The sequence below is a fragment of the Lynx canadensis genome, chromosome A2 (genome assembly GCF_007474595.2).
Source record: "Lynx canadensis isolate LIC74 chromosome A2, mLynCan4.pri.v2, whole genome shotgun sequence".
NCBI lineage: Eukaryota > Metazoa > Chordata > Mammalia > Carnivora > Felidae > Lynx > Lynx canadensis.
In genome coordinates this window covers 74505272-74531727 of record NC_044304.2, presented here as the reverse complement: position 1 = coordinate 74531727, position 26456 = coordinate 74505272, and the positions used below count along the sequence as shown (strand labels likewise).

General features: G+C 42.9%; 1 protein-coding gene across 1 annotated transcript in view; it reads right to left on the bottom strand.

The window, feature by feature from the left end:
* The window catches only part of VPS41 (VPS41 subunit of HOPS complex), a 185522-nt gene that overhangs the window by 42059 nt on the left and 117007 nt on the right, over positions 1-26456 (bottom strand). The window contains exons 11-16 of the mRNA XM_030307719.1: positions 13302-13399; positions 9769-9898; positions 8035-8150; positions 6683-6739; positions 5384-5445; positions 3916-3997 (exon numbers count right to left, since the gene is read on the bottom strand). Of these exons, the coding sequence (XP_030163579.1) occupies positions 3916-3997; positions 5384-5445; positions 6683-6739; positions 8035-8150; positions 9769-9898; positions 13302-13399 (545 nt within the window). The remainder of the gene's footprint in view (positions 1-3915; positions 3998-5383; positions 5446-6682; positions 6740-8034; positions 8151-9768; positions 9899-13301; positions 13400-26456) is intronic.

Sequence of the window (26456 nt, the reverse complement as noted above, 5' to 3'; positions counted from 1 at the left end):
AAACCATCACAAGTTGAGAATATTTTAAGTCAGAAATGCTTTTAAGGTACCCCCCTACCGAACATCACAGCTTAGCCGAGCGTACCTTAGATGTGCTCACATCACTTACATTAGCCGACAGTTGGGCAAAATCCTTTAAAAATAAAAGCACACGGCCTGCTTTTATTAGAAAGCATTGAATATCTCTTAGTTTACCAAGTATTGTACTGAAAATGAAGAACAGAATGGCTGTGTGGGTAGAAAATGGTTGTGAGTGTATGGGCTGCTGACCCAGGTGATGGTGCAGCTGACCTAATTGGGAGTTCCCCTTGGCTGCCCTGCCCGACAGTGCGACAGAGGCTTGTCCCATGTATCACAAGCCCAAGAAAAAATCCGAATCCAAAGTACGGTTTCTACTGTGTGTCACTTTTGCACCAATGTAAAGTTGAAAAACCAGAAGTTAAACTACTGTAAGTAGGAGACCATCTGTGTATTTTTACTTTTAAAAATGTAAGGCAACAGATGGGGTGCCTGGGTGGCTCAGTCAGTTAAGCATCTAACTTCAGCTCAGATCAGGATCTCATGGTTCCTGAGTTTAAGCCTCGCATCAGGCTCTGTGCTGATGGCTCAGAGACTGGAGCCTGCTTTGGATTCTGTTTCCCTATCTCTCTGCCCTGTTCTCATTCTGTCTCTCTCTCTCTCTCTCTCTCTCAAAGGTAAACAATCATAAAAAAAAGTTTTTTTTTAAATGTATGGCAACAGAGTACTTTGGAAAATTATTATGAAAAAAATTCAAATAAACTCTGTCTTACAACACATTACAATATATATTCAAAAGTATCTACGACATGTACGTATGTATGAATGATGAATAAAAAACTGCCTCAGGTTAAACTTTCTCTCGCTCTTCTTCCTGATACTTCTAAATAATAGGAGGAAGAATGTCGCAGAAATAAAAGTTTTACCTTAAGTAATCAAGGAGTTACAGGTCACCTATCCCTATTTTTTTTCCTTAAAATGGAATCTATCACTCTTTAAAAACTTATAATCATCATTTGAAATTAAGGGAAAATAACACACCTTGTGTTCTTTAGCCATTTGAGTGCTGTGTTGAGTGCTGAATTTCCAAACACTGTTAAATGACCCTGCAGTGCACTATGTACTCATCACCATACTCTGTCCTGGGGACACAGACCTAGAGTCACCATACCAAGGGGCTCAACGCCTCAGAGGGATGGCATGCACACATCTAAACAGCCAACTGCAAGCCTGTGTGCTAAGTGTTCTAAGAAAGGGGTTCACAAGGTGCTAGGTGAGCAGGGGTGGAGCCTATATACTGAGGCAGATGCAATGGACACCAGGAGTCCATCAGGAAAAGAAAGATGGGGAAGGGCAGAGGGAATAGCGTGGAGCCATGGATGCGCACTGTGTTCAGGAAGACCAGAGGGGCTCAGAGACGTGGGACAGGGGTCACAGAAGTGAGCTAAATCTGGAGAGAAAGGGGAAGTGAGGCAATGAAAGCAATTTGGATTTTATACTTCAAGCAGAAGGGCAGGGAGAAGAGCAGATTTAATTTTTAAACCGCTAGCCCTGGGTAGGGCTGTTCGTCCGTCTGTCAGAAGGCCCCTGCAATGGCACAGACAAGGGTCAAGGCAGCAGCAGTGGAGGGGAAGAGAGGTGCTGACAAGGTAAGACAGAGCCGCAGATTAAACAGAATCGGGAGGCAGCTCAGATGTTCTCATCAGGGCAGCGGCTGTGAGCCGTAAAGCATGGAGGGATGGGTGTATCGTGAAGTCACAGATACAGACTGAGAGAGGGAGGACCAAATTTGGGAAAGCAACGGATTCATGTTTATCTGAGTGATTGTTATCAGCAGTTCATGCAAGTAAAAATGGCCATCATGCGTTTCCAGGACAGACACTGAATTTAAAAGAGAGGTCTGGGTTATGGAGCCATCAGCGTACACATGGCCACAGGACTGGATAAGATCCTCCAGGAGCAGCCCAGTGAACAAGACAAGAAGTGTCCCTGGGGGAAGAAGAACAACATGCGGGCAAAAGTGCAGATGTCACAGGGCGGGCAGCCTGAGCAACCGGGAATTTTTTTTTTTTTAATTTTTTAAAAAATTTTTTGAGAGAGAGAGCACTAGTGGAGGAGAGGGACGGAGGAGAAGGAGAGAGAGAAGGCGGGGGAGGGTGGGAGGGAGAGAGGGAGAGAGACTCTCAAGCAGATTCCACACTCAGTGTTCAGTGTGGAGCCTGACACAGGGCATGATCCCACAACCCTGGGATCATGACCTGAGCTGAAATCAAGAGTTGGCTGAGCCACCCAGGCACCCTATAACTAGAAATTTTTAAGAACATATTCATAACTCTAAGAGAAGGTTTACAAATATTGGGGAAAAAATTAAATGTTTTAAACAAACATAACAATATTATTTAATCTGGATGTTGTGCAAAAAATTGAAAGGTAAATTGTTTCCTTCAAAGGAAACAATCAACAAAACTAAAAGGTAATCTTCAGAATGGGAGAAGATATTTGCAAATGACCTATCAGATAAAGGGTTAGCATCTAAAATATATAAAGAACTTATAAAACTGAACATCCAAAAAACCAATAATCTAGTTAAAAAATGGGCAGAAGACATGAACAGACATTTTTCCAAAGAAAACATACAAATGGCTAACAGACAAATGAGAAGATGCTCGACATCACTCATCATCAAGGGAATACAAATCAAAACTACGATGAGGTTATCAACTCACACCTGTCAAATGGCTAAAATTAGCAACTCCAGCAACAACAGATGTTGGCGAGGATGCAGAGAAAAGGGAAGCCTCTTACACTGTTGGTGGGAATACAAACTGGTGCAGCCACTCTGGAAGAGAGTATGGAGGCTCCTCAAAAAGTTAAAAATAGAAGTACCCTACCTGCGATCCAACAACTGTACTACTAGGTATTTATCCAAAGGATACAAAATTACTGATTTGAAGGGATACACGCACACCAATGATAGCAGCAATATCAACCACAGCCAAATTATGGAAAGAGCCCAAATGTCCATCGGCTGATAAATGGATAAACAAGGTGGAATATTACTCAACCATAAAAAAGAATGAAATCTTGCCATCTGCAATGACATGGATGGAGCTAGAATGTATTATGCTAAACGAAATAAGTCCGAGAAAGACCAATACCATATGATGTCACTCATATGTGGAATTTAAGAAATAAAACAGACGTGAACGTAGGGGAAGGGGTAAAAAAAAGAGAAGCGAACTATAAGACACTCTTAACTACAGAGAATAGACTGAGGGTTGCTGGAGGGAGGTGGGTGTGGGATGGATTAAATGGGTGACAGGCATTCAGGAGGGCACTTATCACATCAACAAGTGTGAGGGGCACTGGGTGTTGTATGTAAGTGCTAATCACTAAATTTCACACCCGAAACTAATATTACACTGTATATTAACTAACTGGAAATTAATAAGAACTTGAAAAAGAAAAAAAAAGAAGGTTAAGACATGAAATATTGAATTACGTGTTATAGTTACATGGTCAAACTTTTCATCTGTCTTCCAACAAATAAAATATTATTTGAAAAGTACATTAATTCTTCAGTGCATTTGAAAAACGACTCATGTTTTTATAATCTGCAGGATGAGACTATACCTGCTTTCCGTATTCATTAGAAAGGACATTAAACACTTCATCTAAACACAGAGAGAACTGGAGTGATGTAAGAAGGTATAACATATAGGTATATGTTTTATACACATGAAATATAAACCAGATTTATGTTCTGATGTTTCTTCCTAGCTGAGATAACACTCACTTCCCAGGAACAAACTGATTACTATGGTCTTCATTTTATTTCCATCTCAATATTAATATCCTACATACAAAAATTAAGAGTTAAAAATAAGGCTAGCTTACCTTAAGCTGTCCAATTTCTTTAAATTTATAAACTTCATATTCCCAGAGTGCTGCATTTTTCCCAAGAATTTTCTGGCATTTGCTGGCAGTCATCCCAGGGAGAAAGGAAAAGAAAAAAAGAAAAAAAGAAAGAAAAAAAAAAAAGAATAAGTAATACATTTCCTCTATTGGTTTAGATAAATCTCTCATCGCAGAGTTGTGACAAATTTCTATCTCAAGTGCCAATGAACATAAAGGTATTACTAGACAACCACTTGCCTGCATATACAAGGTTGACGGAAATCATGAAAATTGATATGAAATACTTAGAAATAAAGAGGAGTCCCTTTCAGAAGACTACGATTAGGAGTTGTAGGAGTTTTCCCAATGATTATCCCGTTCTGGGTTTCCTACTAAGCCAGATGAGCACTGCTGGTTTGGGAACCAGCAGGTTTGGGGCCTTGAAGAAATGTCACCATACCCAAAAGTACCAATTTAAACCACTTCTTGAATGGCTTGAAATAACAGACTACAAAATCAGACTTCAGAAAATTGGAAGCCTATCATTGTATATCATCTGGAGAAATATTTATATACGAATAAAAACTTAATTTACGTTGCAAAAAAACACGTTTCCCTAAATCTCAGAAAATAATAGGTAGGCCTCAAAGTTAGGTGTCCAAGCTGCTGTGCAGTCCCGCAGGCGAGCACCCTGAAGCTCCAGGGGGAGCCACACCCACACACACCCACACAATCACTATACAACATTTGTGTTCTTGCAAACCTGAAGCCTGAAATCTGGTCAGTTCTGTGTAATTGCCACCCTCTTGTTGGCAGACCCCTCTCCTTGAATTACAGGCAGTGGTACTGACTGCCTTCTCAAGGATGTCTGTAGAGTGAACAGCCCCGGAAACGAGAGACACAGATAGGGTTTCCCTCCAGAGCCGAGGGCAGGTTGGTGATGATAAAAATACTGTGTTCCTCTGAAGCTAAGGGCAGGCAGGATTACTGTTCATTATGAAAGAATCAGATGCCCTAAGCTCAGGGTCCCTCTCCTGTAACAAGACCGATGGCCTGCGCGGTGCCACCCGGCGGCCTTCTGAGGAACTGGGGCTGTGGGATGTGGCACAAATGTGGACGCTCTGGCTACAGCTGCTGCTGAGGCAGGCCTGCGTCTCCGACCCATGAGTCACGTCTTCTGCCAGCACCCGTGAAACCGATGTGCTACCTTGTTAGCTTATAAAAAGGGTAAACTCTCACACGCTTCATGTTTTTCACATCCTTCTCATTAAATCCCTTGTTTGGTGAAAATGAGACAGTAGGTGGGTAAGTAACAAAGCCAGGCTGCGGTTAAGGCCGCTAATACTCAAAAATTACCCCTGCAAGAAAGATCTAAAAAAATGTCAACCTCAGAGAACGGCTTATTTTACTGTAAACGTTTCTCGCTTCTACTTATACTAACAAATAATTGTGAAAATATCATTATTACCGTGCTGCTATGTCATACTCTCCTTTCTCCACCAGGTGGTTTATATATGCCAAGCCAATGTCCTAGGGAAAATGAAATGGAAAGGAATTCCATAATTAACTGGAAAAACTGGGAAGGTGAGCCTCAGTTCCTGAGCAGGCCATGACCTTGGGGTCCTGCTGGCACACTACTGCTTTAGAATCTGTTTTATACACCTTAGTGTGCTGTACGTAATTATGCTCATTTCCTTCCTAAGCATGTTTAAATGCATCTGTGTTTCTATTTTCACCAGGCGCCCCTAGGTGATTTTTATTGTGGGGGGAAAAGTATATGAGATGTAAATAAACATGGAAGGAGACACAGAATCTGAAACAGGCTCCAGGCTCTGAGCTGTCAGCATAGAGCCCCACGCGGGGCTCGAACTCACGGACCGTGAGATCATGACCTGAGCCGAAGTCGGCTGCTCGACCGACTGAGCCACCCAGGCGCCCCAACATGGAAATCAATTTTTTTTTTTTCTTTCTGGAAATCAATTTTAATAAAAGGGATGCCCGGGTGGCTCAGTCAGTCAAGCGTCTGACCTCAGCTCAGGTCATGATCTCACAATTTGTGAGTTCGAGCCCTGCGTCGGGCTCTGTGCCGACAGTTGGGAGCCTGGAGCCTGCTTTAGATTCTGTGTCCCACCCTCTCTCTGCCCCTCCCCCACCTGTTCTCTCTCTCTCTCTCTCTCTCTCAAAAATAAACATAAAAAAAAAAAAAAAAGACCACTAGGTTTCCAGTTTTCATCTGTGAACAATGGTCCTGCATTGGCTGATCTCTAAAGACCCTTCACACTCTTTCCATCTGCACATTCACTGTCACAATTAGCAAAGACATGGGCTTTCAGTCACCGTATTTTTCCATAGTCCAAAATGCACTGAAAATTGTATCCGAGGTCCTAGATTCGTCTCCATGACACATATGACTCTTATTATGGAGACACTGAGGCAATCTGGCATTATGAAACTACTCTGGATACATTTTGGGATAATGCAAAGAAAACTTCCCCGCACACAATGGGAAAGTTTTGTATTTAAAGTGCATGTCACAAATCCAGTTTCCAAATTACCCAAAACAGCCTCCTAGCAGGTAGTCAAGCCTCTTGGTTACAAGCAGATGCTGATTCAATAAAATGAAATATTTTGACCTTGCAGATTGGAAGGTCTGAAATAAAGTCTCTAAAAGGTAGGAAAAAACCTGTTCTTTTCACATTACTTTCAGTCTCATTATAACTTATCAAAAGGTAAAGTTATGTTTCAAATAATAAAATTACACACTTACTAGAATCTTATGTCTTTTAATGTTCTTCTGGCTGATTTCAGCTGCCATCAAAGCTTCCTATATTTACAAAAGCACGATGAAGGGAGCAGAAAAGAAGGGAGGGAAAATGGAAGAGAGTGGGAAAGAAGATATTGAGGTTATAAACACTATATTTATTATGTTTTAAAGTTCTAGACTACATAAATAAAGCCCCATTTTCCCATGGCTTTTGCTTCAAGCATGGGCATTTTTAATGTTATGGTTGAATGAACCTCACTGCATTCAAACTCCAACAGAAGCAGTCAACCAAAATGAAGACTTCTCTTATTTCCATTTGAATGCATTTCCACATTAGGATATTGGAATCACATTTCAGACACAAATCAAAATACAGCAACATCTCTGGGGTTCAAACAAACAAAAAAATTCATCTGTCATTCTAAATCTGCATGACGTACGGTGACAAAGGGGCACTTTTCCTTTGTGGGATACAAAAAAACTTGATGCACACAGTTAAGTGTATCTGCAATCAAGATCTCGAAAAACCCTACTTTTACTTTTATCTTGGGAAGTTCATAATTATTACTTTAACACAAATGTCTAAAACATAAAATTATTTAAGGAACTGCTGCATCTGAAGCAATATGGTAATCACTGAGGTATGAACTCTGTAGCAATGCCGGGACTCAAGCTAGTTTATAAATGAAAACCATTTTCCCCCCAAATCCTTTCAGGCGGTTACAAACTTAAAGCAGTAAATGAGTAGTTTGTTTTCAGCTTATTAGTATGTAAGCCCATCCAGAGAGTTTCTCTAAGCCAACCGTAATAATACCTTTACAGCTTTTAAAGTTAAAAGGTTTTCTTTTTGTTAAAAAAAAAAAAAAAAAAAGTCATCATGGGACATTTTTCTACTCAAATTAGTCTGAATCCAGACTCGGTGAGGTGGACATCATCATCATCTCTGAACAAGTAGTTCAAACAATTCCAAGTGAGTATTGATTTGATAGCTTAATCTTATGTATGAAATTAGCACAAATGAATGGTGTCACTAACAGACAGAAGAGACAATTCTGAAACACTAGCTCGATTTTATTTTCCTTGAAAAACCATAGGAGAAACACTTGAATAGGCTGCATCTAATGTGCCTCGCTCCCTCTACCACACCTCTTCCTCCACTGAACAACGAAACCAGTTAACCTCCTTGTAATCCTTTCTCCCCTCATTTCTGAAAAGAGTATTGGAAAGTTATCAGCCTCCTACCTATTTTTAGCTTAGGGCGTTCTAATTCACCGACATGAAAGATTTATTACACAAACCTTTTATCCTCTGTTACAGATGCCACCATACTTTCAGGAAAGTAAAATCAAAACTACCTCGTATTTCTTCTTTTCAAGGAGCCAGTCAATGTGGTCATCTTGGTCCCGTTCCTTGGCTACGACAATGTCTCTTGGACTCACGATATAAAAGAGTGACTCCCCTTCAGAGTACTCTGTAGGTGAGGCAAGAAAGGAACAGTGTGGGTGGCTTGGCATTAGATGCTTCAGTAGCAGTTTCAAGGGACTCAGGTTATACAATTCCAAGGGAAACAGAAAACTTGACTACCTTTGGGCAAGTCTGTTTGGCTCTGTCTGAAGGCAAACAATTATTTAAAAGAAAAAAAAAAAGGAGGGAAGGAAGGAATATCAAAAAACTTTGAAAAAATAAGGTAGTTTATAATTCTATGTTTAACACATTAACATCGTGACCTCGGCTGAAAGATGGTGATCAAAATGCTCTGTGTCACCTGTGTGTTAGAATTCATCTTCTGTATATAAACTTAATTTATGGCCATTTACAGCACTGTTCTATTTTTACAGAACAATTACACCCCACAGTTGGCAATAAATGTTTCCTCCTCATCAAGGTCAAGGCCACCTAAAGCATAAATGACAGATGCCCCAGGCCCCGGGGTCATCATCTATCATTTCAGCACATTGTGCACAACGCCAGTCGCGAGGGTTTCCTGCAGAATTCAATTACACAACCTGTTTGGAAGGGTTGTTAAGTGTGTTGAGCAAAATGCCTTGACCGGACACTTCCGGTTGTGAAACACATGTGCTTTTTGCCAAGTCCAGAATATACTCTTAATTTCTCAACTGATTAGGGGCTCCGTATAAGAAAGCTCAAACTGGGGGCACCCGGGTGGCTCAGTCAGTAAAGCATCCAACTTCGGCTCAGGTCATGATCTCATGGTTCATGGGCTGGAGCCCCATGTTGGGCTCTGTGCTGACAGCTTGGAGCCTGGAGCCTGCTTCCGATTCTGTGTCTCCCTCTCTCTCTGCCCCTCCCTCACTTGTGCCCTCTCTCTCTCAAAAAATAAACATTAAAAAAATAAAAATAAAATGAAAAAAAAGAAAGCAAGCAAGCTCAAACCGTATAGAATATTTCTTTCTTTCCTTTGGCCAAAATGAGAACCAAAAATATTCTGGAAACAGACACAAACAAAAACAAAAACAAAAACATCCATTGCTTTTGAAGCAGGAAAATTTCGAAAAGAAAGCTTAGGCTGTTCTACTTTCATCACTGTATTTTTGGATGATGTGATGACACTCTAGCACAGATGGCCTGGCAATGACCAAATAACAGCCATTCATCCCTGACTTCTGAGTAGTGACCAGCGTATTCGTTCACCCACTCAACAAATTCTCGGCGAACCCCGAGTCCCTGCCGGGCACTCTCCCAGGCGACAGGCATTTGGTCACTAACAGGAAGACGACTGTCTGCCATCCCAGAGCACGTTTTCCAGACGTACACAGTTGGGAGTCATCTGGCAACCATAGAACCATGCTGCCTGATGTCACCGTGGGTGTCACACTCCACAGGGCAAGAGATACAACATAAGAACCAAGCCCACGGAGCCCCCTCACCTTGGTCTCCCCCTCCCTTCTGTGGGAGCTCAAGCAAGCTCTGAGCCTTGTGCCCTCATCCTCAACACAACAGGCCTGCCCAGATATTCTCTAAGACCCTTCCAGCACCTCAATTTAAATTCCTGGTTGTGCCAACAGCGTGAAAGGGGAAAAAACCCACAAGCGTAAGAAACAACATGAGCCAGAGCCTTGAGCTCTCACCTAGATGATAATCTCTGCACTCATTCTCCTGAAAGCCTCTCACGGTGAGAGCGTCTGAAGAGATCTCCTCACAGGTTTCAGGAAGCGGCTGGATGATATCCAGTCGAGGCCTGGCACGGTATTCTCTCTCCTGGGTGGGGGCGGGGGAGGGAAGGGAGGGAAAAGGCATGTTTTCGTTATGTTTCTAGAAACTGTACAAATGTGTTCCAGTCAGTCCTAGTTAAATGCCTTGGTTTCATAATTTGGACAAATGTAGGCCCTTCTAACCACCTGCGTGACAGCCTTGTCACACCATGTTATCTTCTGACCTTTCTGTGAGACCAAGGGGACAGGTGCTACTGAGTCCTTTGGCGGTCCCCACTGCGGCCCGTCCAGCTCCAAGGGCATGGCCACCGCACACTTCCACAACTGGCTTCGGCTCTTCCTCACGAATGTGGGGAAGCATAAAAATAACGTGACCAACTGCCAAGCCACTGCCACCACTGGTACACTCACTGGTGACGCTGAGAAGCCAGGGACCGAGAGCCACGTCTAAGGCAGAATGCGCTCAGACGAAGAGGGCAACGGTGGCCATGTGCGCCGCCCAACATGACAGACAAGAGTCACTCGTGGCTACCGCGACCGAGAAACAGCATTTATTTCATTTTAATTAATTAAAATGTAGATAGCCACATATGGTGAGTGATCATAGTTTTGGACAGTGCACCTCTAGGTCAGGAGAGAAGGGGGAGAGAGGGTTTTCTAGGGCCTGTGGCAGCGCCACTAACCTAGAAGGCGATGAGACGCACGTTGTTCTCACAGAGCTCCTAAGTTACCCCTTAAAGTACCTAAGTGAGTATTACTGCTCCACATATCACAGATGAAGGAACGGGGGATGTCGTTGTAGGAAAGAAAAGTCATGTAATGGGGAGACTGCAATGTGTGGCAAAACTGGGACTTACGGTAAACCTTGGACTTGAAGTCAAGTTTGTTTTACTTTGAAAGTTTGTGTTTTGAGCATTTGGCACACAGGCATAAAACATACGCTTGCCGGTTTTCCGAAGCCTCAAGACCCGCAGCCGTGGGACACTGGCGCAGAGAACCCAGAGGCGGGGCCGCGTGGGAGATGTCCCCCAACTCCCCACGTCCCCCAAGAACCGCAGTGAGCCTGCAAGAGTTCTTTGATCCGTTTTGTCAGGTTAACTGAGAGGCAATGACATTAGCTTTGCATCTCATACGTTTAAAAACATGCCAAAAATAAAACAACAATTATGAAAGATCGACTAGTAGAGGGCAAAAACAAGGGAGTATACAGCAGAATTTTTCACATCTGTGGAAAAATGAGAACCGTCTCAATTTTGAAACAATGGGAAAAAGTGGAAAGGTTGTAATATTTAAAAAATGAACTGCTGTAACAAGGGCAAAAACAAAATCCAAATTAGAACAGCAAGAATAGAAAAAAATATTGGAAGCAAATAATAGTAAAAGAAAACCACCTTGCTTGACCACATAAAAAGCTCCTTTAAATGCATAAGAAAACCATCAGTGATTCATCTTGTTCCTTTACAACCTTTTGCTCACTGGTCGTGCGGCCCCTGCTTATCTGTGACCTTCCCAGGAGCAAGATTTTGGTCTTGCTGGCCTCTGATCCCTGGTGCTTAGCATGATTCTTGCTACACGTATGCTTTGTTAATGAATGGAACAAACATAAGGGAGACAGCTGAATAAATCCAGATGGAATTGTCCACGGCCACCTTAAATGATAATGACAGGAGACGACACAGCCATATGGAGAGAGAATGGAATAAGGTTCACAAAAATAGGGCAACAGAGAAAAGCGTGCGACCATGACAACAACGGTGCGGAATAACGCACGTACGTGACGGGTGTAACGGGGAGACTATTCTGGAGGAGGATATGCGTGACATAAAGACGAATTTTGTCTAATGTCACAGTTACACTGTCTTTTTCATATGAGAAAAGAACAAAGGGGGGAGTGGTTTGGCCCCCACGCTTGCTTTACGCCTTTGACTTAATTTTGTCAGTTTATTCTGTGTTTAAGGATCTCAGGTGTACTTCAGTGCTATATAAAAAGTTATGTGTACTGGCACACACAACTGTAAATCATCTCCAAGACCCTCACAAGTCTTCCTCTGAAGAAATTCCATTTTCTAATGTGGTCTATGGGGTTGGCCTTTCTTTGGTTTCTACTCCTTTGTAATCCTCTTCCTTTATTAGCAAAGGTTTCCTTGCTTCCTTTCTTTTTTGCTCACTTGTGCATCGGGCTTTCCCTTTTTCATTTTACTGCTTCCTTCCTCCGTCTTTCAATCACATTCTCAACCCACCCCACCTTCCTCATCAGAAAGCACTGTATTTTTACTCCCTTGGGAGCCACTGCTTTCCTTTGTTTTCAAAAAAAAAAATAAATAAATAAAATAAATAAAATAATAAAGTGATGTCCTGCAACAGGGCTAGAAGCCAGACCTATTGATTTTAGTAGCTCTGAGTATTCACTTAAGTCTAAAGCATCCCATCGCCTAGCAACGTGGGCGCCCAGAGCTTCAGGTTACTATAGCAATGACTTCCCACCGCAAGTGCTCGCTCAGAGAAATGCTCTCAAGCTACCACTTCAAAACCAGGCCTCCCAGGGTTTTTCTCCCCATTTTATTCCTAGCCAGTTGAAAAGGGGGGAGAAAAGGAGAGGATACGGACAAGGAGAGCCTTCTTATTGTAGAGGACTAGACAATCAATTTGCAATTTCTTTTATACGTGGCATCTAAGAGAAAATCCTTTACGGTAAGCTCTCCTTGTTTATGCCTTGAAGCCACCCCTGCTCCCTTCCCGGCAGCACCCCTGGACACTAACAGTGAAGACAAGCTGGGAAGGGGGCTCATCCAAGCTTCAAAGGAAGACCAAGTGTCTCCGCTGGATGTGGCCTCCACTGGATCACACATACAGGCTTCCCTCCAAAGTCACGTCCAACGATGTTTGGATTCTCTGCTGCTTTCTATCAGCCCTACGTCTCCTTCCCTCACATTTGCATTGATAACTGAGACTTCGCCACAATCCATTTCAAAGCAAAATCAAGCTGCTCGGGATCGGAAGGCCACTGGGAAGGAAGCAAATCTGTCTGGACCACGGGAAATAACGAACTGCCCTTTCCGTAATTCCCTCTGACCACTGGGACCCCTGTTGTTGTGGCAGATCAACTTCATTGCTGTCATTTCTGCTAATGCACAGTGTCAGCTCCGTTTCTTCGCCCTTCAGCAAAAGGAATCCTTCATTCCTTTCGCCTAAAATACCAAGAGATGGAAAAAAGAGGTAAAAAAATGACTCCCCTTTGCTCAGCAAGAGGAACAAAGGCAGGCAATGAGTGGAGCTTCTGAAAGGTAAATACATAATCTCTGCTGACCTTATTTTCTAGGTCGGGAACTTCTGCTCAGACTACAGCACAGCCCTTTCCTGGGCAACCTGATCTGGGCATAATGCTAAAAACCAAATCCGCACTTCCTTTCGTATTTGGGGTAAAAAAAAAAAGGATAGAATAAAATTACCGTTTTTTCTGAAACCTCTTTGACGTAGGAAAGCACAACAAGCTGGTCACAGAGAGGTGCAAGCCCACTGATGTAGAATTCGGTTTCAAACTGAGACACTGCAAACAAAATGGGGAGAAGACTCCGTGTTAACAGGAGCAAACAGCAGCCCACCAAGGAAAGAACACACGGACTTCGAACGCTGGGTGGATTTACTGGAGAAAGCCAACGCAAAGGGGGTGTGGATAATCACCCTTTTTTGACAATAGTGAAGTGCCAGGAAAGGATATCTGGGAACTCACACTTGAAATTTTCTATCACCAGCAAAAGCGAACCTGACAGTAACACCAGCGTGACTGGTGTCCACTGGTGTCCAAGGTGACATTGTGAGCAGCTAATTTATAAACGACATAGTTCAACCCCATGAAGGCACTTTTAAACCCATAAAATCCAATGTAAACTACTATTAATGACAATAATAATTTTTTTTTTTAAATGACTGAGTTTAAGTTTTTCACAATTAGGGCACTGCAGTGGTACAAAAGAGTACTATTTGTAATTATGAAACTATGAAACTAACTTTTTAAAAAAAACAAGAAACATTTTCTTTGAAGACTTGTAAGTTAAAAACAAAAAAGTGTTTTAATACAGAGTACCTTGTGATGAAACACCATGATTCCTTAAGTGCAATAAAGGTCAGAGAAAAAAAGAAATTTCTTTCTTTTCAAAGACATTTAAAAATTTAGAACCAGTGTATCACAGAAGAAGTATATGGATTTAGTTACAATGGAGTTCACAGACCTGACAGCTTAGTGGTTGAAGTACAAATATTGCTATGGTGTGATTCTAATAAATAGCTGCTGTAAACTACTTACAATAAATGACTTTTGTTTTAAGCAACTAAGTTTGGGGTGGTTTGTTACACTGCAAAGCTAGCTGATACAGTAGTGTTGCTGACAAAGACTCTTCCAAGAATCGTGCTCTGCACACACAGACTCATTTGGAAGCAAACTCTCATTGAGACCCACCGCACTGTCTAAGAGTTCCCGGACTCTGATCTTCTCCACAGTTCGTGGTATTAGCTTCAGATTTAATCTCTAGGATGAAACTATTCTTTTCTCCAGACTACGGGAAGTCTGTGTAGCATATTAGAAACAATATTTAATGTAGACTCAAGAGATCTGGGTTATAACTTGAACTTGAACAAGTCATTTAACTTCTGCAGGTATAACTTTTCCCATCTATAAAATAATGGAATCAGAGTAAATGTAAAATCCCTAACACAGACGAAATAAGGCACCCCTGAATTTTTCTTCCACCTCCTCTCCACTTTCCTTGCAGGTCACTTAGTGTGACTTGTCCCTGCCTGTCTTTATTGCCACCTCCTTATACAACCGTTTTCACAATTTTCACACCGAAATAAAACTGAGGATCCATAGGATCAAAGAAATTACTAAATGGTAACATAAGCATTAAAAAGGTAGTATTTCTTACATGTTGGCCTTGGTTAGATCACACAGGTGGTTACGGTGCCCTGTTAAGAACCAGAGCAGAACTCCAAAGGCAGGTGCTCTGATCCTAGCACTGCCACTAACACTTTTTTCCTGAACCTTTGTGGGCTTCAACTGAGTATCTGTATCCGGCACTTGCAAATACTTTCGGTAAAATGGTTACGTGATCAATGTTCACATGAAGTGCACGTGCAGAGGGGCCGCCTCCACCACAGCCACGTGCACAGATGAGCACATCCAGGGGCACCAGGCACCGAAGAGTCTAGAGAAGCTCCCACTGCTGTATCACGTAGGGGGAGGGGGTGGGGTAAGGCCCGGGGAGGTCTGGAATGTCCAGGTGCTACTGAACAGTGTGGGGCCAGTGATCAAAGAGGTGGCAGTGTCACATTCTAGGAGACACGCAGGCATATTAACCAGAGGTTTTGACTTCACTGACTCCTGAGGTGGTTAAACCACATCTGGTAGAAATGGACTTGAGTTCTGCTTTACTAAATTACATTTCATCACTGAAATGCTATACCCCCAGTGCAATCAATCAGTCAGAGATGCCACAGATTCATGGTAATTACAAGGAAGCTTTGATGTGCTGGTCTACCATAGGCACTTGAGGACGAACACCATCTAGCAAGTGATGGGTGGACAAGATACTCTCCACATTCAGGATGCTATATACGCTGCTCATTAACAAGGAACACAGGGGCTCTCCCAAGGTAACCAAATACACATCAAGCCCGGATGTCTATGAATGAGCTGTACGAAACAGAACAGAAAAGCTCGGAGATAATTCTGTCCAAATCTTCCCTGCTCTACATACTTATTTCCCAGTGCACAACGGCTTCCATGCATTAGACAGAAGACTTCCTGTTCTCTAATTAAGAACAGTGGAAAATCTAAGGTGTTCCAAAAGAAAACAAGGAGAAATGTCCAGAACCATGTATTTATTTCACTTGTCAATTCCAGACACTGTAATAAATGCTTTTGTTAAGTACTAAATCTTACCAGACTTTCCTGAGATTTAGTAGTAATTTAGGCAGTAACTAAATTACAAACTAACTAGAGAAATGCTATTTACGAAGAAAGGATGTCGTACATAAAAACCGTGTCAAGATTAGTGCCAAGAGAAGGAAATGTGGAATGGTAATGTTTATTCTCCTGAAGAACATGCATAAATGATATAAAACGTTATGGGCTGATTTTGTAAAATACCTTCCAGTAATGACCGGGCTTTCTATTTCAAATTTTCCAATGGACCAGTGGAAGTTTCAGTTAATTTATTTTCCCTGAAATTCTGTTCTTTCCCACATATCAATGCTTTTAATCATTCTAATGATGATTGCTTATTTTTTGCCTAAAAGAAAACTAGTTTAAACACACAGAGTTTTTAGGTCTATTGCCACAGAAGCTCATCTTTTAAATGGTTTATCTAAAAAAGATAAATCACAAAGAAAATAAAGACAAATTTGGTTAGAGAGCACTAAAACAAAACAGAAGTTCAAAGCTGGTGAGGGGGAAGAAAGAGGAGAGAAAAATGCCATTCCTAGAGGGAGACAAAGACAGAGTGTGGGGATGGCTCCAGGGCCCTGTAGGGGGCGCTGTGCTCACTTCAAGTAGGACTGATGAAGCAATGAGGTGCCTGTTAGGGCTGAAGCAGTGCTGTGCCCTGGCTTATTCTGGAAGATAAAAATTCCCTGAAATGCTAGAAGAAGAATTCAAGGAAAAAGACAAAAAAAAGAGAGATTCTAAGCATATGGAGAGAAAATATCAAAAAGACTATTCACGGGAAAATTCTATCCAGGAAGGTACTACGGATGCAGAATGGGGACTCTGATGCAGAAGGGGGCCTGGAGTTCTAGATCCGCGCTGTCCAACAGAATATTAACGCAGGCCGTAAACACAACTTGTGCATGCAATTTTCAATTTTCTAGTAGCCACATTGAAGAGTAGAAAGAGGTAAAAATTTTAAAACATATTTACTGCAACGTATCTAAAATGTTTTCAACATGGAACAACATAAAAAAATTAATGAGACAATTTACTTATTTTCATACTAAGTCGTTAGAATCCTGCGTGCGGTACAGTTCAATCCAGCACTACAACGGGGCAGCGCAGATCTAGACGCCCGACAGACTGTCTTGAAAGTCCAGTCATTTTACCCAAACATATCTTGATGGTGCTCCTTGTGGGTCACTATTTTCAGAGACACAGGGTATGACTTTCTAGCTTCAACTTTTCGTTTCTTCGTAGTTTCAGGAAATTTTTCTTGAATTACTGTGTTTGGGATCTGCTCCATTCCTTTGTCTTGTCTTTTTTTTTCCTTCAGGGACCCTTACCTGTCAATTGAATCATCTTTGCCAGTCTTTGGTATTTATCATTTCACTGTTAAATCTTTTTCTTCTTGCTTTGCGATGTTTTCAAATTGTCCTCTTTTCCCCCTTCAATTTCTCTGACGGCATGGTCTTTCTGTTTGCCCATGTTCCTTCTAGTTTAATCTTCATTTCTGAAATGACCTTTCATTTATAAATATTTCTTGACTTCTGTCATCTCATTTGAAATTTTCTTTAAATTGATTTTTTTGTTCTTTCATGTCTAATTCAAAAAAAAAAAAAAAAAAAGTCTTCCCGCTTGTTCTGGGTGTTTCTTTCTGGTTTCTTGCTTTCATTGCCAACGATGTTATTCTGCTCCTTGTTTACTTTTCCTTAAGCCTGAGTATGGGATTTGACCTTGGTGCCTTTTGGTGCTCATCTGTGGGCGACAACACGGTCCCTGATCTCTTAGGAAGAGGCAGGGGCTGGGACAGCTCCTCAAACATAGCAGAGCGCTCCCTCCTCTGGGAGGGAATGTTAAAAACCCGGCCTCTTGCTTTCTGAGACTTCCTGGCCCTGTTCCCTCCCCACTTTCACTGTCCCTTCTCTTTCCTTTCTACAGTCCCGATCCTACTCAGCTTTCATGCTCCTCAACGCGGTCCCCGCACCCACTGAGCGGCCAGTGGTCTTCTCCTGGGAACACCCGTCTGCCGTGCGGGAGTTCTCCTGACCTCAAATTCACCAGATGCCCCCTGGCTCCCCTCCACCCTCTACCTTCTCTCACACAGACATGGGCCCCACAGCGGGGCTGGCGGCGATCGGTGGGCCTTCCCGCTCACTCGTATCTGGGGCTCTCAGGTCCACTCTGTCGCTCATTTGTGTGGTCAACGTTGTCAATGTGGTTTTGGTCACGTGACTTAGCTGTTCCCTTGTCAGGTGACGACTCGGGCAGACTGAAGAGTTATGCTGCCGCTTCTGAGAATCCTCCAAGTACAAAATGCTACAGGGTGACACACGAGCTTTCCATCAGCCAGGCAATGGCGTCAGGGTTAGAGTCACAAATACACAGGTACTGCTGGACCTCCGACAGCAGACCTGCTAACGGTTTCCAAACGACTGCCGCGTGACTGAAAAAGAAATTAGCAAAACCTTTCTTGTACCTTGCTCCTTACATCTCTGGTTATCAACTACTCAAAAAAAGAATCGCCGAGCACCAATTTGGATTAGACATTCTTTGAGAAGTATCAGAATGTTAAAGATCCTGTCTGACTTAAAAGAGCCTGAGTCTAGAACCAAAAAAAAAAAAAAAAAAAATAATAAAATAAAATACAACATGCTATGCAAAAATGGAAATATACATAAAAAAAGGTACTGTACAAAGTGAGAGAATTTATTTTCAGAAGGGTAGGGAAAAGGGTGAAAACAGCAATGACCATCAGCCCCTCAAGAGCAGGTATGGTGTTTGTAACATGAAAGAAAACAATGCAGTAAGTGCTCATTAAAATGTTTTCATTTTAAAAAAGTATTAGAAATGTATACCAAATTGTAAAGGATAAAAATCAAGATTTTAGGTCTGAACACAAAGACCATTTTCCAAATAATTCACAAGTAGATTGTCTCACTATCAGTGTATTCAGACCTGTAAGTGATATTTAAATCAATATTCTTGATTACTTGCATCTGTATCATATAGGTTTATAAGATACATTTCACTGAAAAATGCAGGCATGAAATATACTAATCTCTTCGGAATGGTAAATGTTTACCTATACCTTTCCCCCAATTCTCTTTCAATTGACTTTTTTTTTAGTTTATTTACTTATTTTGAGAGAGAGAGAGCACAAGCAGGGGACGAACAGAGAGAGAGGGAGAGAGAGAGAGAATCCCAAGCAGGCTCCGTGCTATCAGAGCAGAGCCCAACGTGGGGCTGAAACTCACCAACCGTGAGATCATGACCTGAGCTGAAATCGAGTCACATGCTTAACCTACTGAGCCATCCAGGCATCCCTATTTCAAATGACTTTGTGGACAAAAGTATTTTAGTCTGACTGTTAAAAGAAATGCTGTTTTTCTCTCTTTTCTCTGAGTAACTGAATATAATCGTAGTGTTATGAACAGCTCCCGTTTAATGAACATTCCCTATGCGGAGGGGCAGGATGCAGAATATTGTACAGACATGATTTCTTTTTACCATAACCACCCTGTACTGATTTTGGGACGGGGGTGGGGGACTGGACACTAAAGCTCAGAGAGGTTAGGTAGAAGGTAACCTCTTAACTCAAGTTAAGTAGAAGGTAACTCAAGCAAGAATCTGAAGGCTTCCTTTTCCCAGATAGAATTCACATTAGAAAGCATACATCAGAACAAAGATACTCAGGTTAAAAGTGTCCTACAGTTAGTTGGCAGAAATGCAAGTTAAGGCTTTGACAGTCCTCTGGTGGTTCCGTGGCCGGCGGCCGGGGTGCCTGGCCCCTCCCTTGAATTTGCTGTGCTACAAAGCGCAAAAGCACTCAGCACAGACAATCTGCACTCCTTCTTTGTTCTAGGCCCTTGTTTTCACTTTGTTGCTTTCAAAATCCCCAGCAGATGTGACCCAGAGGATTTGGTATCTTTACTGGAGCTAAATAAAATCATATGCTATAGATTTTGGCCTCTCAGTCTTAAAAAGCAAACAAACAGGAGTTTCTCAAGCAATTTCCAAACAGGAACAATTATCTTTCATTGCCTTGCATTCACTTATGAAAAAAGCATCAAGGTCCCTTTGTGATAGTGCCTTCCTCCCAAGAGAATGTGACCCCTCAGTCACTAGTATTAGTATTTCATAATGACTCTCCAGTAAGTTTGGACACTCTGTCAGGCTGACCACTGATTTAAGAAAATGCATTTGGATATTACAACATTCCAACATCTTCAGGGCTGTTCTGTAAAGCAGATGCATGAAAGTAAAAGCGACTTTACCATGTTTCACATCAGCAAACCAGGGAGAAGACCTCATACACAGGCATAAAATAGAAGGGGATGACTAATGGACAAAATAACAAAAACATTCAAGCCAGGAGCCAATAGTACACATAAGACAAAAGCCATTTAAAGCAAGTGTAGTCCGCAATTTAATTGCATATTTTCTAATCAATATTCGCCACACCACTGTGCTAAATGACAGAGCTCAGTTCCTGTGATAATCTCATCTCAACTTTGGCACTCAGGAAGCAGCACGGATGAGGAGTGATTTAGGGAGCGGCTCACAACACGCTGCTTATGCTGCAGAAAAGGTCATAATGGTCAAGGACCTGCTGGGTCAAAAGGGTCAAACCAAGAAGTTACACTTTCAGTTGTAAATAGGCTATTGTCAGAAAAGAAAAGACAAATGTTGGTGAGGACGTGGAGAAACTGGAACCTTGTATGCTGCTGGGGGGAGAGCAGAGTGGCCCAGCACCATGCAAAACAGCATGGAGGTTCCACGAAAAATGAAAAATGGAACTACCGTATGATCCAGCAATCCCACCTCTGCGTATTTAGCCAAAATAATTAAAATCAGTATCTTTTTAAATTTTTTTTTTCAATGTTTATTTATTTTTGGGACAGAGAGAGACAGAGCATGAACGGGGGAGGGGCAGAGAGAGAGGGAGACACAGAATCGGAAACAGGCTCCAGGCTCCGAGCCATCAGCCCGGAGCCTGACGCGGGGCTCGAACTCACGGACCGCGAGATCGTGACCTGGCTGAAGTCGGATGCTTAACCGACTGCGCCACCCAGGCGCCCCTAAAATCAGTATCTTAAAGAGACGTTAGCGTTCCCACGGTTGCTGTGGCGGCACTATTCACAATAGGCAGGACGTAGAAACAACCTAAATGTCCATCAACAGAGGAATGGATAAGTAAAATGTGGTATATTGACAGACAATGGAATATTATTCAGCCTTTAGAAAGGAGGACAATTCTTCAAGAAAGGAGGACAATTCTTCAAGAAAGGAGGACAAAGGAGGACAATTCTGTAATAATACGGATGAACCCTGAGGACACTATGCTAAGTGAAACAAGTCAGTCACAGGAAGACAAATACCGCATGATTCCATTTCTAGGATGTATTTACAGGAGTCAAACCCATAGAATCAAGGAGTGGAATGGTGGTTGCCAAGGGCGGGAGGGGGAAAGTGGGAAATTGCTAATCAATGGGCCTAAAGTCTCAGTTAACAACATGAGTGAGCTCTAGTGATCTCCTGTTCAACATTGTACACACAGTCAACAGTGTATTGTACACTTAAAAATTTAAGAGGGCAGGGGCGCCTGGGTGGCTCAGTCAGTTAAGTGTCCGACTTCCAGCTCAGGTCATGATCTCATGGTTCGTGGGTTCAAGCCCTGTATCAGGCTCTGTGGTGACAGCTTGGAGCCTGGAGCCTGGAGCCTGCTTCAGATCCTGTGTCTCCCTCTCTCTCTACCCCTCCCCTCCCCTACTCTCTCTCTCTCTCTCTCTCTCTCAAATAAACATTTAAAAAAACATTAAGAGGGTAGATCTTACCTTAAGCTTTACCACAATTAAACTGAAAAACAGAAATAATTTTAGAGACCAACCCCCCCTCCCCCGCTCTGAAACTACCTTGATGCGTCAACTAAACTGAAGTCAAACAATAAAAAAGAGCAAACAAAAGCTTTTCTTCTGCAAAGCATCACATCACAAATCCGGATTTGGTTCCCTTTAAGCACCTATATTCTAGATGTTCTCTAACAATTTGGAAGACGAACAGTGAAGGGCTATCAGTCCCAGAATAAAACAAGGGGAACTAAAATAACTACTTCTCCGAACGGGATACTTGGCTGAACCAAAATAAAGACAAAAAAAATCCACGGAATTTCATCTGGCTTTTGAAGAACGGGTAATATCACTGGCATATTGAAAGGGGTGTTTGGATTCTATAGACTTTCTACCCTATGGTTTTTATCTGAACGCCCACGGCAAGCCTCCATCATTCTCGTCAGTTCCTCTGGCTGCAGCTGAGGGCCGGCGTGAGCTAGAGGGAATGCATGTGAGAGTGTATGGCACAGGGGCGATGAGCAACAGCTTTGAAACTCGGCATATCCTGAGTTCAAACGTTGTCTTCTTTGCTTATGAATGTAATGATCCTGAGCAGGTTACCTGACCCCTCCGAACCTCAGTCTCTTCACCTATGAAGTGGGCTAACAGCCCTGTTCATCTGGCTGTGAAGGTTAAATGAAATTCTATCTACGTGGCATGTGCCTGGTGGTTGTTTTTATAAAATGAACAAAATATATTTGCTACATCAAGTGTTTCAGACTTCCTACTGATACTTGCTACGGAGAAAATTTACCAATGCCACACCCAACAACAAACGTTTGAGTTCCCAGCACTGAGAGGGAAAGAGTCCTGACTTTGAAGAGGAATGGACAGAGGACCAGACATGCAAATATAGCACAATCTTAACTGCAGAACCTAGGAGCGCTTACATGGGTGCTCGTTTTGTGAGAATTCTTCGCTTGTTGGTATGTTTTAATTTTTCTCATGATAAGATGTCAGAAAAAATTTAATGCAGAAAGAAGAATTACGAGATTATAAGAGAGTCGAACTGAATTTATAACAGAACACCAAATAAAGCTAGATCCTTGAGTGAAAACACTCTCAATGATACCAGAACCGTTCTGATTCCTGCTGAGACTCAGCCAGGGAGATGAACCACGTCACTCACATGGAACCCGCGTATCTGGGTCAGCATAGTAACAGGTGGATGGGAAGACACACTTAGATCTAGCCAAGACTATTGTCTCACGCTTGTCTCCACCAGCACGCAGATCTTTCATTTCCAGGTCACTGTTTTCCCAATCAATCACGAGGCTAAAAATAGAACAATGTGCTAAATTCAAAGAGCCATGGTGTACAATCACTGAAGATACGGCCACTGTTTAATTAAAGTGAAAAGACATCCCTTTTCTCCTCCCTTTCTTCCTAGCTTCTATCATTTTACATAGATTCCCATATAATATTTCCTTTGATTCCTTTTGGTTTTGTTTTTGTTTTTTGAAATAAGCTTCCATAGGAAATCAAGACTAGGAAGTCAATCGTGAACTCCTCACATGTAAGCCATCTGTCCTGGCAGGACACCCAGAAAATGACCCACAAATACAGGCTTCATTTCTCAAGAGCTCTCCAACGGCCATTCCTGGAAGACCACGGAAGACTTTGGTGAACAGTGCCACAGGGCAAGGGAGCCCCGTGATAGTGCAAGAGATCCCAGTTCAAATAATTATGGCAGGCTTAGACCAGAACCTACTTTTAACAATGTAATTTGGTGGCGCCAGGGTGGCTCAGTTGGTTAAGCATCTGACTCGTGGTTTCAGCTCAGTTCATCATCTCACGGTTTCGTGAGTTCGAGCCCTGCACTGGGCTCTGTGCTGATAGCATGGAGCCTGCCTGGGATATTCTCTCTCTCTCCCTCCCTCCCTCCCTCTCTCTCTCTCTCTCTCTCTCTCTGCCCCTCCCCTGCTCATGCTGTCTCTGTCTCTCTCAAAAATAAATAAAAACTTAAAAAAAAAACCCACAATGTAATTTGGAAAAAGAAATGACATCCAAAAAGCCTTATGTAGAGAGAATGTTTTCAAGGGTTGGTGATTGCCCAGTAAGCCTCATATTCATTATCGTCATTCGTTTCATTTATAAGAATAAATTAATATCCTTTTAAAGAGCAAAACCTTTTTTGTGTTGTTCTTGAGATTCTGATTTATAGGGAAGAGCTACAAACATTTGGCTCCTAAGAAATGTACAGCACCGATAGTTCTTTAACCTCAATGCCATTTTCACCTCATTTACTAAAGAACAGTGTGGCTCACACTGTTCAGGGCTAAAGCAAATTGTAATCCAGACCTCCTAATATTTCTCTTTTCCTTTATCCTCGTCAAGGACTCTTATCTAAACCACTTTGCCTCCTGCTGTGGAAATGGTTTATATTCTTAAAGGTTTGCTCTCAAGAGGGGAAAAAATGGTACTTAACCACTAACCACAGTAGTAAAACGTCAGTAATGTGATATTGCCAGCACCCACACACGGTCTATTGCACATAAATTGTAGTCCAGATGAACTATACTTTAATAACATGATCCCAGGGCTCCGGGGCCACCACTGGGCCAGCCATTAGCAGTCACACAGCTGGGATGGAAGTCTGCACAGTGATAATCACCACCATGATTCAGTGAGCGCCTACTGTATGCCAAGCACCGAGATCAAGACATTACTTAATGTCTAATTCTCACAACCGCCTGCGAAGGTAGGTACTATCAGCTCCCCTTTACAGGTACGGAAAGCTTGGCTCAGGAAGGCTCATCAAGATCACACAGGAATTCGGCAAACCGCCTTGCCTTCCTGGAAGCTGCCGGTGGCTCTGCAGCCAGAGTCTGTCCATTTCTTTTTTTTAAATTTTTTTAATGTTTAGTTTTGAGAGATAGACAGAGACAGAGCGTGAGCAGGGAGGGGCAGAGAGAGAGAGAAACAGAATCCGAAGTAGGCTCCAGGCTCTGAGCTGTTGGCACAGAGCCCGACGTGGGGCTCGAACCCACAAGCCATGAGACCATGCCCTGAGCTGAAGTCGGGCGCTTAACCGACTGAGCCACTCAGGCGCCCCTAGAGTTTGTCCATGTCTAACACCACTGTAGTAAGATCTTAGACAAGATAGCTATGTCTCTGAGCCCCAACTGTCTTTGTGAACAAGACTGAGGAGCAGACCAGTTGCCCCACAGGGGGCTGCCATGACAGTGAGGTGAACCACACGGGGGACTGACCCGCACCGCTCGTGTTGAGTGATCAGCACCAGCTAAGGAGAGAAGACAGTTGCTACGCTTTTGTGTCTTCCTGGCAATTCCTCCACCCTTAAAAACTCCCAGGGTTTTCGCTACCCCAACCCCCATCCCCCGCCACTCATCTATATTTAAAACATTGAAGACTTCTCTCTCTCAGGACACTATGCATTGAGATGTTCAGAGGTTTTGGCTGGGAAGCAGGAAAGAAGATGGAGACACAGAAATAATGACCCTGACCTTGTAGTTTTCAGTTTTCTCTAGCTCCTCATTCCTTGGCTTTTTTTGGTACCATCATATTCTACACATGCTTATCGTCCATCCTCTGCACAATCTGAACTGTGGATTTATTTCTCCGTCTAAGGCAGAAAGTTATTGAAACCCTGTCACCCAACCCACTCCTGTCTTCAAATACAAAACACCCCAGATTTAAAAGCTATGACTATGTTAGCCATGGAGGTACCACACACCTTTCTGTTTCCAGAAATACAGTTGTGTACAGATTATTTGTCTCAGCTTCACCTTGTTGTAAGAACCACTCAAACTGATATTCCCCGCCTCCCATCCAAATAGGGAAATGAACTCTTCAGCTGATTTCTAAGATGGCAAAACAGCTTCGTCACATAACTTGGTCTCCTTCTGCTTGGTTCTGAATAATCCCAAACAGCTCTCACTGTATCTATTCAATCGGCAAAAGTCACTCTATTTTTATCCCTTGTGTCCGAATAACTTTTACACTGAGTTCTAAAACCAAGATGTGGACGTAGTGCCGTGTCATTCTCGGCACACTTCTCCTGAATAGCTGTCCCTGAGTCGCCAATTCGTTCAGTACGTGGCATTACTTAGTACCTGCACTGTGCCGGGCGTCTGAGACACAAACACTGAGCCAAAGCAGACGCAGTGCAAGCCCTCAGGGAGGTTACAGTCTGCTGGAAGAGACAGACCCACGCTGAAAAATCGCACGATCACGGCAAGTGAAACAGGAGTGAGAAAGGACAGGGGCTGACCCAGTCAGCAAGGTGCAGCGGGCTTTCTCAAGCAATCCTTGAGCTAAAGAATGATTAAGGGTCAAGGAAGCGCAAACGGGCAAGAAGAGCTTTCTAGAGAGACCTGAAGAAGGAGCATGGATGGGTGAAAGGTGGCCAGCGTGGCCGCCACGGTGCAGAGACGTTAGAGAAACTTGCTGTGAGCTAAAGCTGGAGGCACGGGTGAGGGCCAACACAGATCCCACGCATCTCCTCTCTGTGCCACAAACATGGGAATGGGCTGAAGGGTGGTGACGTGATCTGCTTTGTATGCTGACTGCGGTGGGGAGGCTAGATCCCCGCAATTCACGGTGGCAGGAGACAAACCACTCAGGAGGCTGTGGCAGCGATCCAGAGAAAAGATCACGGCAGCCCGGTCCGGTCAGGTGACGATGAAGGGAGTATTCTGAGGGTACATCGTGGGCAGGACCAGGTGTCAGAACCATGCTGTGGGCTGTGCGTGCGTGAATTCTCTCTGAATTCTCAACGACACCCGTGGGGCAGGGGTTCTTTCTCACATTTTATAGATGAGAATGCA